The sequence below is a fragment of the Sinohyriopsis cumingii genome, unplaced genomic scaffold, assembly GCF_028554795.1.
Source record: "Sinohyriopsis cumingii isolate HCF-2022 unplaced genomic scaffold, ASM2855479v2 utg000555l, whole genome shotgun sequence".
NCBI classification, from domain to species: domain Eukaryota; kingdom Metazoa; phylum Mollusca; class Bivalvia; order Unionida; family Unionidae; genus Sinohyriopsis; species Sinohyriopsis cumingii.
The window spans coordinates 930,762-942,704 of record NW_028315910.1 but is presented as its reverse complement, the minus strand read 5'-3'; the positions used below and the strand labels follow the sequence as shown (position 1 = coordinate 942,704).

The 11,943-nt window shown below is 37.1% G+C and overlaps 1 protein-coding gene across 1 annotated transcript in view; it reads right to left on the bottom strand.

The window, feature by feature from the left end:
- Positions 1–1,751: 1,751 nt before the first annotated feature.
- The window catches only part of LOC149773794 (poly(A) RNA polymerase, mitochondrial-like), a 51,808-nt gene continuing 41,616 nt past the window's right edge, over positions 1,752–11,943 (bottom strand). Inside the window, exons 7-8 of the mRNA XM_089946011.1 lie at positions 8,828–8,920; positions 1,752–3,613 (exon numbers count right to left, since the gene is read on the bottom strand). Of these exons, the coding sequence (XP_089802137.1) occupies positions 2,502–3,613; positions 8,828–8,920 (1,205 nt within the window). The 3' untranslated portion in view covers positions 1,752–2,501. The remainder of the gene's footprint in view (positions 3,614–8,827; positions 8,921–11,943) is intronic.

The following is an 11,943-nucleotide window of genomic DNA, read 5'->3' as shown; positions in this document are numbered from 1 at the left end:
CTGGGCACTAATGAAAAACATCTGGTCAATGATCATGGCAAGAAAGCATAATGAGAAGATATTATCATAAGAAAAACGCTGCTGCATTTATTTTCCAAGTCATGTACATGGAAATGACAAAAATTAAGGTTCCTATGTGCATATTAATTTCACGTGGAAAATCGTAACTCAAAACTCAAAAATGGGTAATTCAATTACTAAATGGAAAACTCATAGCTGGGGAGAATGACAAAGGTTTAAATTTTCCAGAGAAAATCCTGTGATTATTGTAAAGTGGATGCTATGAATAAACAAAAAGCGTCAGAGACAAGCAATCCCTTTTCTGCTGAACACGCCTATAATTTAGCTAGAATTTACAAAACTTAAACATTAAGTTCAATCTACGCATATTTACTTTTAACTTAATCTAGGGTGTTGATGGACATATCGACATGCACACAGGTGCTGCAGTGATCATTATGTTTTGCTTATAATCAAGTATTACAGATAATAACCTGGCTGCTTGTAATAAACTTATCATTTACTAAATATAGATTACAAAAAGATCAAATACTGAGATGAACTTAAGTACTACAGATCAAAGGGCAGGCAATTAAGACTACTGGTTAGCTCCTCATACAATGAAGTTTGGCCAGAGAAGTACAAAATATCTATCCACGATAATAATAATATAAAAGATTTATCCACGATAATAATAATATAAAAGATTTATCCACGATAATAATAATGTAAAATATTTATCAACGATAATAATAATGTAAAATATTTATCCACGATAATAATAATATAAAAGATTTATCCACGATGATAATAATATAAAAGATTTATCCACGATAATAACAAAATGAGATTTAGAAGAACACAAATCGATTTATGCAGTCAAACCTGTATTAAGCAGCCACCTCTCAGAAATATGAGAAAATCATCCTATCAGATAGGTGGCTGCTTAACAGAGCCTATTCTTACAGTACTTTTGTGAAAGGTATCTTAAAAAGTTGGTTGTTTAAGACAGGTGATTACTTAATACATGTGACCTTTATGACAGATTTATCTGTACTTCTCTTAGGCAAGAAAACTTGGAAGGATCTATTAAGTTCATGTAAAGGCACAAAGTGAAATGTATCTGCGAGCCTCTTGTGGTAGCATGCTGACCAGATGACGAATTAGCAACTTTACAACTGACTGGATTCTGCACCAATCCCTCTATCCAAGGGGAGACTACACTGACTTAAATCTAGTCAAGCATACAACTTTGCAGCACTTCATAGCTACAAGCTAAAAGATGCGGAAAACAGGTCGGATTTGTGATGCAGTGGATGTTATCCTAGTGTATTATGATTAAGCACTTGAAGAGGAAACCAAGATAAAAACAAAACCTTTAAACTAGTACAGACAACATGTGGATGAGCGACTTTTTCAAACCCCGAGACAAAATTTGTGGCTTAAGAGAAACGTGTTTGTTTCCCCAGCTCCTCATCTAAGGGTTTCTGTTCAAAACTATTACATTTACCATGGATTATGCACACCAACTGCAAACAACACAGACGCAGACCTGCTGTCATTTACACCATGTATATCGCACACCAACTGCAAACAACACAGACCCAGACCTGCTGTCATTTACACCATGTGTATCGCACACCAACTGCAAACAACACAGACCCAGACACAAAAATGATACCCAAAAATTAATGAATTCACAGTAATTGAAAGGAAAATAAGCAGTTCACAGAAAATCATATGTAAAGATATGTTATAATATTATTTATATCAATGTTTCAGTGAATATGACACAAGAATTATAACATTTGCTGACATCAATAATAGTTTAATACTTGTATCTAATAACATGCAGCTGCAAGTACATAATATAATGGTAACAAGACATCCCCCCATCTTGCCATGCCTGCTTTTTAATTTTTTTTAGTTCTATGCCTCAAACTTCATTTTATTTTATTTTTCCTTAACTTAACAGCACTTTTAACATATTACAGCTATATTAAGGTGAGGACATGGGATTTAAGTGTCTTTCCCAAAGACATTGAGACCCCAGACTGCTCTGTGAGGGTATCCAACCCACGACCCATAGGAAATGCTCTACAAACTGAGTTACTGTAACTCCTCCCAAAATGAGTTAATGTAGCTCCTCCCAAACTGATTTCTGATATATTCTTGTAAAGATACACAAAGTTTCAACCGACTGTCCCCTACAGCTGTAGAGTTAAAGGAAGTAACGACATTGAAAATGCTGACCTTTGACCTTAATCTTAAAGACATGATGTCAAATGCAGTACATAATACACCCTCTTGTAATGATACTCATACCAAGTGCTATCAATTTATTTCATGGCAAAAATAGTTTCTGAGTGAAACAGAAAGTATGACAGGTGAATGGACTGAAAAAATAAAAATAAATTGATGAACAGAAACAGAAAAACTGTCTCCTGCTTTTCACAAAATGGTGTGATAACAACTAGCTGCTCAACTTGTCATACTGAATCTTATTTGTAGAAATCACTGACATCCACAGACTTGTCCATTTTCTTGGATTTCCTTCTCAGGTCTGAAGCACTCCTTGTTCTAAGCTTTTCATTGCTCATATGAAACATTTCTTCTTTCTCTTGTGCTGAAGCTTCTATACTTAGAGATTTTGTATCAGAAGCAATTTCCGTTTTTTTATTGCTCAAGTCAATTACCTTTTCTTTGATTAGTATTCTTTCCGGGGATTTGATAGCATCTGCTGGATTCAAAGATATGTATGTTTTCTTGGCAGTATAATCAGCTTTCAAAAAGTCACTTACTTCAATTAATTTATGCCTCTCTTCCGCTAAACTTGATTTTACAGCTGGATCGTCAGTTTTCAGTTTTTGATCAACTGGTTTTTTACTGTTTTCATTTCTCCATACAAGATCTTCATATTCTACACTATTTGGAAAAGATTTACTTGTCTGATCATTTCCTGCTGTTGTTGTTTTTTCTATTTGTTCTAGGACTTTAGAATACCTATTGTCCTTTTCTTCAGCAACAAGATTTCGTTTCTTATTCCTTCTGTTTATCCTCTGCTCGACATCTGTACCAACAAATATTTCATCCTTCTCTTCAAAAAGCTGATGCACATTCAGAGATGAACCAGTTTTTTTCACATCTTCTTGAAGACCTGGTGTACTTCTATTAGAATTTTCCCCTGGTTTGCTTTCATTGTTAACCTCTGAAACAACTTCGCTTATCAACTTGTTTGATTCGTCACTGATGGCATCATTTTTGCTCTCCTGTGTCTGAAGATCACCCAGTTTGACAGCGGACTGGTCTAAAACTGTATCTGGTGTACAAGACTTGTTACAAATACTAAGAATACCCCATAGGCCATCAGTTTTATCTGCCGAACTATGTAACTTCTCCAGAGCATCTATAAATGCCTGCTGTAATTTTTTGAGGCGTAAAGGATCTACATTTTTGCTTACATTGTGATCTGACTCAAAAGGATTTTCTATCAGCATCGGAGAGAATTCATCTAGCTCAACTTTGGGGCAGGATTTTCCACTTATCACAGATATGGAATCATTTTGAAAGTCAAACTTTGAATAAAATTCAAAGAACTGTACAAGTAAATCACCTGAAGAAGAAAAAATTAACTGATCATTTAATCAATTAACCAATTACTGCAAATAAATATTTTATACATTTATCTTTTATTCCTTTAATTGGTAATATTTAATCTAGCGTGAAAATTTTATAGGAAATTTTTTGTGAATAACTAATTTAGAGCTCATCAAATTTTCTAACTATTTGCCAAAAACATAATACAATATTCTTTACAAACAGGTAGGGAAATGTTTGGCATATATATATATATACAAGTTATCAGCATTTGTGAAAATTAAATTAAACACAAAAAAACTATTTTCGGTAATTGATTAACTGCATATTTGAATGGAAGACACCATCAAATATGACATGTTCAATGTAACATAAATTATATAATTAATTATTATTTGGGTCAGCTCATCTTAATAAAGATACAACAATTATGTCATATACAAGGTTCTCATCATATGTAACACACTGTATCATCTCAAAGATGCTAAAAGAAAAAGCTGACTTGGAAACATGTTGGGAACTCTCCACAAATCCAGGTTTGAGATGGGTTTGTAGCACTGCTCACCACCCAAACCAACCACCAATGCACATACACTAGGTGTCCTGGGTTTTAAACATGCAACTAGTAATGGATATTTATATGTATGTTTTACCGAAAAATGGGCAAGTACTTATCTTGACCCAAAAGATGGGCATGTACTTATCTTGACCCAAAAGATGGGCATGTATTTATTAAGGCCTGCAATTTTGAAACAAAAGATGAGCATGTACTTATCTTGACCCAAAAGATGAGCATGTACTTATCTTGACCCAAACATGGGCATGTAGTTATCAAATCATGCAAGAATATTGTGAAAAAAATGATTTTAAGTCTTTCTCCTTTGAATACAATCCTCAATCACATTAGCATTAGGAGAACAGGCAACAGGAGGAGGAAGAAATACTGAACATCCTACCGATACCTTGAGTACCATTCTAGAGAAGAAAGATTGGATTCCCATATCCTGAGTACCCTTCTAGTGAAGAAGACTGGATTCCCATACCTTGAGTACCCCTCTAGAGAAGAAAGATTGGATTCCCATACCTTGAGTACCCATCTAGAGAAGACTGGACTCCCATACCTTGAGTACCCTTCTAGAAAAGATTGGATTCCCATACCTTGATTACCCTTCTAGTGAAGATTGGATTCCCATACCCTGACTACCCTTCTAGTGAAGATTGGATTCCCATACCTTGAGTACCCTTCTAGAGAAGACTGGATTCCCATACCTTGAGTACCCTTCTAGAGAAGATTGGATTCCCATACCTTGAGTACCCTTCTAGAGAAGACTGGATTCCCATACCTTGGGTACCCTTCTAGTGAAGAAGAATGGATTCCCATACCTTGAGTACCCTTCTAGAGAAGGAAGATTGGATTCCCATACCCTGAATACCCTTCTAGTGAGGAAGACTGGATTCCCATACCTTGACTGCCCTTCCAAAGAAGATTGGATTCCAATACCTTGAGTACCCATCTAGAGAAGAAAGATTGGAGTCCCATACCTTGTGTGCCCTTCCAGAGAAGAAGACTGGATTCATATACCTTGAGTACCCTTCTAGAGAAGAAAGATTGGATTCCCAGTGTGAATGATAACCTGTTCTCCTGCTCAAAGCAACAGTCACATGACCATTCTATCAGGTTAAGAAAATGATTACTGAAATCTTCTTACCATCAAAATTCACAGGTAAAATTCACAGGTGTGTTGGTTTAATTAGATCTGGTTGTCACCTAAGTCACACTACAGGATTCACTGCTAGATTTTGTCAAGCTAAATCACAGAGAATAAAACTCTAGAGGGTTGACTATGTGTGCTACCCAACAGCTTCTATAATGTCTCAGATCAAAATGTGTTCAAAATGCCACTCTAATTTCAGGAGATGAAATCCTAGTGAATTTGATTTTTTTAATGTTAGAGTATGCTGAGCATATGAACCACTTAAACCACAAAGACAGGGTTTGAGTGGTGATATCCTGTGGCTTTGCATTCACAGGGATAAAGGGCCTTTTGCGGTAGCCATGACTTGTGTCTGTGTGCTTCAAGCAGTGCTTATGGGCCTGGACCAGACCTTGCATGATAGGACAAGTAGTGTAAGGATGAATCTGTGATTGTCCGCTGCTGGTAACTCGTTCTTGGCAATGAAGCCTAGCTGTGTCATGAGGATCAATGAACCATCTGATCTGAACTGAAGATAGTTCAGGTCAACTGATGTGGCATGTATCTGAACTGAAGATAGTTCAGGTCAACTATGTGGCATGTATCTGAACTGAAGATAGTTCAGGTCAACTGATGTGACATGTAACTCACTCATCCAATAAGCCAAAGCTAAAGATATGAGGAAATAGGTTCAGTATGAAAACAGCTAATGGCTAAAAGTTCTCTGAGTCGAGCCATGTTTGGATGCAGATCAGGTTCCATTCCAAAATGGTTGAGAGATTTTTATTATGACCGACATTACCTCTGCCATGAATGTGTTAAATATCATGGAGAAGTAGCCTTTGATTGTATTTGGTGTCAACTTCTTCTCCTCATAAAGCCAAATTAAAAAATCGGTCAGTTTGGGGGGGTCAAGGCAAAGGGACCCTATTACTAACTCTAAACATCTCCCTTAAAAGATACTATTTCCCTCATATGCCTTCAGAGTGGAGGTCCTTCTTGCACTCTAGATTCTCTCTACAATTGAAGGTCTGAATTCTTTCTCTTGCAAGGCTGTCCTGACATGAGCTAAGACTGAAGGAGAAGATCATCCAGGACAGTGGTGAAACATGTGACCTTGTTTGTTTGAAAAAATTCGATTTGGCCATAATCTTCATGGGTAGGTCCACCACTAACTCGAGTAGATGGCTGACCCAGAACTTGTCCCATCTGAGATTGGCTATCATAATTATCTTGCAATTCTGACCTAGTATTTTCTATACTAATTACAGTACTAAAACTCATAACCCCTCACTACTGACCTTTTAGTGTTTTGGAGGGGGGGGAGAAATAAATAAAAGCCCAAAACTTCTCCAACTGAATGACAGAGCATCCACAGCCCAAGCTACTGGGTCCAGGACCAATGAAACAGAAGTGAGCAGCTTGTGGTTCCATCTTGTCACAAACAGGTCAACAAATCCAATGAAAAACTGACCAAGAGACCATTCCATATGAATAAACTGGCCAGAACACTGAATGTATCTGGTTTGCACATGATTCAGAATTTGGTAACATCAACAGAGAAACTGCCAAACCAGCATGCACAGGACAGGCGACTTGGTGCCCCCTCTATGGGGAGGTAAGTCACCACTACAGAGTTGTCTAACATTAATCAGGGCTGACCTCCCACTGATCTTGTCCTTCCAGAGCTGAAAGGCGTTTATGATAGCTGTCATTTTTATAAGACTGATATGAAGACGTGTTCCCCTGGTTCTCATTTGATGCTGACCATATCAAAGTCTGGAAGCATGTGCACTCCTCAACCATATATACTGGTGTCTGTACATATCATCATTTCTGGCTGAGGTTTCTGCAGAGGAATTCCTGTCATGAGCTAACCCTGGTTGCACCACTGACATATGAATGATTCATGACCTTTACCTTCTGGCCAAGTGGACTGGAAAAGGGATGCCATTGAGTCATCAAGTCATTTGTAATGGGTGCATATAAAGACAACTGATCCGGAACAGATCTGTTGCTGCAATGAGTAACCCAAGGAGTTGCAAGAACTCTCTCGCTGAAATCCATGCCCTGTTGGAAATGGAAGAGACTGATGGCCCACAGGAAACAGACACGAGGGAAACATATTTCACTGATATTGTCTGGCTCAAAAGTTGGATTTATTGCTAAGATCCCTGTAACTGAATCTGGGTTGGGATTGTTGCCAGGCTGGACATCATGTATGGCTTCATGAGTAATACATGGAAAAAGAAGTAAAATTTGGCCTCAGGTCAGAAACTGTGTCGCCATCTCCTGTACCAGTTGTTTCACATGTTGCTGAGAAGGCTAGCATATCCAAGTACAACAGCTCTGCATTCATCTTCCTCGAATCTTTTGATGCTATAGTAGTGGAAGGCATCATCCTTCTGATATTTTTGGGGGAGGGACCCCAGAAGCATCCCCAACAAGGATCACAACTGATTCTGTATTTGGATGTATACTGGTCTTATGTGCTTTTCCCCTCTTCTTTATGCCTTCTGCAGACTTTTGCCAAATGGCAGACCAGACCAGGTATCCTTAGATAACAAAATGCACATTCTGCAAGAGGAAGCGGAGGTATTTTAGGTACATTTCAGACAGAACTCATACATATCTTCCCTGCTTTGTATTTTGTACATTTACTGCATTTATAAGGAGGTTTTAGAAATGATAAAATAATATAAATGATAGATAAATTAACATCGGCATGATGAATCGCTAAACACTCATTATAAACAGAGTGTGCAAACTAAAGACTATGTGTGAGAAGGCTTCACAATCATACAACAAAAACAGCATTTTGTACCATGCATTCTAAATGACCCAATCAAAGTTATATATTTCACAAAATAGCCACCAAATTTAAAAATAATGAATACCACCTGTTTATGAATCAACATTAGTGCAAATAAATCCAAAATTTTGAATGGACTTGAATTTCACACAAAAACTTGGATTTATACAAGACTTACTCTGTGCAATGTTGTGAGGGAACCGATGCTAAATAACTTGTGACACCTAGTGGTGGCAAGGGGAGGTAATGAGCAAGAGTCACTCTCCTCTTCTATATGATGTAGACAGAAAAGACTCATTTTTTACTTTCAGCAGGGCAGAAATCGGAAGGTGTGTGTGTATATCTGGGGAATGGGAATATTTTGGGAGAAATATGTTAACAATTTAGGCATATGAGTGAGAGGAGATTATCTGCAGAGAAATATGCTAGTACGGTATGTTCATGTGTGACATGGGATTATCCCTGGAGAAATAATCCAAAGAAAATATGCTTGTAAGTTAGGTACATGTGGAGACTGGGCCTATTCCAAGAGAAAACTTCTAGTACATTATGTGCATGTGTGAGATGGTCTTATCCCAGGAGAAATAAACTAGCAAGTTATGTACATGTGGGGTGTGTGTGTGTGTGGCTATTCTGGAAGAAATACACCAGCAAGTTATGTACATGTGGGTCACAGGCATGTCTTCTGAACTTGTGTATGTAGGTATTTTGGTTAGTAAGTTACCTAAATCTTGATTATTCTTCTTCATTTTTATTTTCTCTGGATCCGTACAGATTCTTTTGCCATCCTGGATAACGACCAAGTAATCCTCCTTCCCTGCAGATAAAAGACTTAAAGTTATTCAATAGGGACACAAAAATCTAGTAGCACCTGATTTTACTCTAATTACAACATACAAACTTGATCAGATTCAATTTTGAAAGTAACATGTTTCCCCACCTTAATGTCTATCACTGAACACAAAGTATGGTCGTGTGATCTTGAAAACAAGATCAAAGTTGCAAAAAGTTAATCACATTTTGGGATATCTAAATGTCCCAATCAGTAAAGTTTGGCTCAGTAGCTTTTATGAAATCTTGCTTATAAGAAAAGTGTGATGCATGGATGGTTAGACTGTAGGAAGAATGTACAGCACATAACTGACATGTCTACCTACCTCAACAAAGGATCAACCAATGTTTTACTGCATAATTTAGTGCAGTAATACCGACATTTAACATACATTTTCTTTATACTTGTATAACATTAGGGTGACATGATGAACCATGGCATGTGTCAATATGTATGTCAATAAGAATCACAAAAATACACAACATACTGTATTATATATATATATATATATATATATATATATATATATATATATATATATATATATATATATATATATATATATATATATATATATATATAAAGAGAGAGAGAGAGAGTGAGTCACTACTTTTCTCCTATAATGTATTCCTGCGAACCTTGCATATAGAAAGCTTCTGCACTGGTGGAAATAAGAACATGGTAACACAAGGGTTGGCAAACAAAGCAAACTCTCAGGCCAAACCATTTCCCACACTGAGCCTTCCTTTACCATTTCCCACAATGAGCCTTCCTTTACCATTTCCCACTCTGAGCCTTCCTTTACCACTTCCCACACTGAGCCTTCCTTTACCACTTCCCACTCTCAAGACTGACAAAAAGCACAGGATGCCTTTTCTTAAATGCCCATTTTTTGTTCTAGGGCAGCAACACAAAACTAAGCATGTTTGAAAAAGATGCCCAAATCTTTTATAGCCTACCTTGAATCAAAAGGTGCCAGCCCCGGTCTTAGATAGCCAACCTAGAATCAAAAGGGGCCAGTTCCAGTTTTGGATAGCCTACCTAAAATCAAAAGGGGCCAGCCCCGGTCTTGGATAGCCAACCTAGAATCAAAAGGGGCCAGCCGTGCTCCTGGATAGCCTACACAGAATTAAAAGGGGCCAACCCTGCTGCTGGATAACCTACATAGAATCAAAAGGGGCCAACCCTGCTCTTGGATAGCCTACATGGAATTAAAAGGGGCCAGCCCTGCTCTTTGATAGCCTACATAGAATTAAAAGGGGCCAACCCTGCTCCTGGATAGCCTACATAGAATTAAAAGGGGCCAGCCCCAGTCTTGGATAGCCAACCTAGAATCAAAAGGGGACAGCCCTGCTCCTGGATAGCCTACATAGAATTAAAAGGGGCCAGCCCAGGTCTTGGATAGCCTACCTAGAATCAAAAGGGGCTGGTTATTATGGTTATTAGCAAACCAAAACTGAAAAATTACTCCCTTAAATGGGACCTTCAATAGTAGTGAAAATGTTGCCAAAAATATGTGTATGGTTAATGAATGCTAGGACAGGTCTATATACGTCTGGTTAAAGAATGCTAGGACAGATCTATATACGTCTGGTCAATGAATGCTAGGACAGATCTATATATGTCTGGTTAATGAATGCTAGGACAGATTTCTATTATGTGTCTGGTTAATGAATGCTAGGACAGATCTCTATTATGTGTCTGGTTAATGAATGCTAGGACAGATCTATATACGTCTGGTTAAAGAATGCTAGGACAGATCTATATACATCTGGTTAATGAATGCTAGGACAGATCTATATATGTCTGGTTAATGAATGCTAGGACAGATTTCTATTATGCGTCTGGTTAATGAATGCTAGGACAGATCTCTATCATGTGTCTGGTTAATGAATGCTAGGACAGATCTATATACGTCTGGTTAATGAATGCTAGAACAGATCTATATGTGTCTGGTTAATGAATGCTAGGACAGATCTATACATGTCTGGTTAATGAATGCTAGGACAGATCTATATATGTCTGTTTAATGAATGCTAGGACAGATCTCTATGTGTCTGGTTAATGAATACTAGGACAGATCTATATATGTCTGGTTAATGAATGCTAGGACAGATCTATATTTGTCTGGTTAATGAATGCTAGGACAGATCTATATTTGTCTGGTTAATGAATGCTAGGACAGATCTATATGTGTCTGGTTAATGAATGCTAGGACAGATCTATAAATGTCTGGTTAATGAATACTAGGACAGAACTATACGTGTCTAATTAATGAATGCTATTATAACTCTATATATGGGAGCTTACATCAATGCAATTAGCCTTTTGCTCTTTTCTTAATCTTGTTAGTTACATGTAAATACTTTAGACACAGACAAAACATGGTTATAGAAGTAATAATACACAAGCCAAATGTCTTGAGGTAGTGGGATACATGTCCAAAATGTGTTTGGTTATTGCATCTGGTGTATATGTGATCTGAACAACTATTCCATTAATTGGATGTATACTCACCTGGGAATAAGAATGTTCAATCACTTATACATCAATATATATATATGTATTTGTTTTAGACAAATATAATATTTGTTACATTTTTTTACACTGTACTCTCAATTATTACTCTGCATATTTCATATTGGTGTGTTTTTGGACCCCAAAAATCTGCTGTGGTATCGTTTAAATGTTTTAAAAATAATATATGAACCTAACCATTTTTTTATTATTGAGAAAGCTGCAATATTTTAGGCAAATCTTATTTAATTTTATTTTACCACTTATGACAAGGGGTACCAACAATATGGTGACAGTGGTGTAATTAGTGTTAGCATTCAGTTTTACTCGAAACAAGTTGCAATGATTGAGTACAAACTGATTTTATTTTTGGCTCGTTTCTAAAAACACACCACTTATGATGAATTCCCAGTGAGATTTTTCATTATATCCGCATGGACGCATGGCTATGAATGAATTTCTTGCTATTATGTCAGCTACAACTGAAGTGT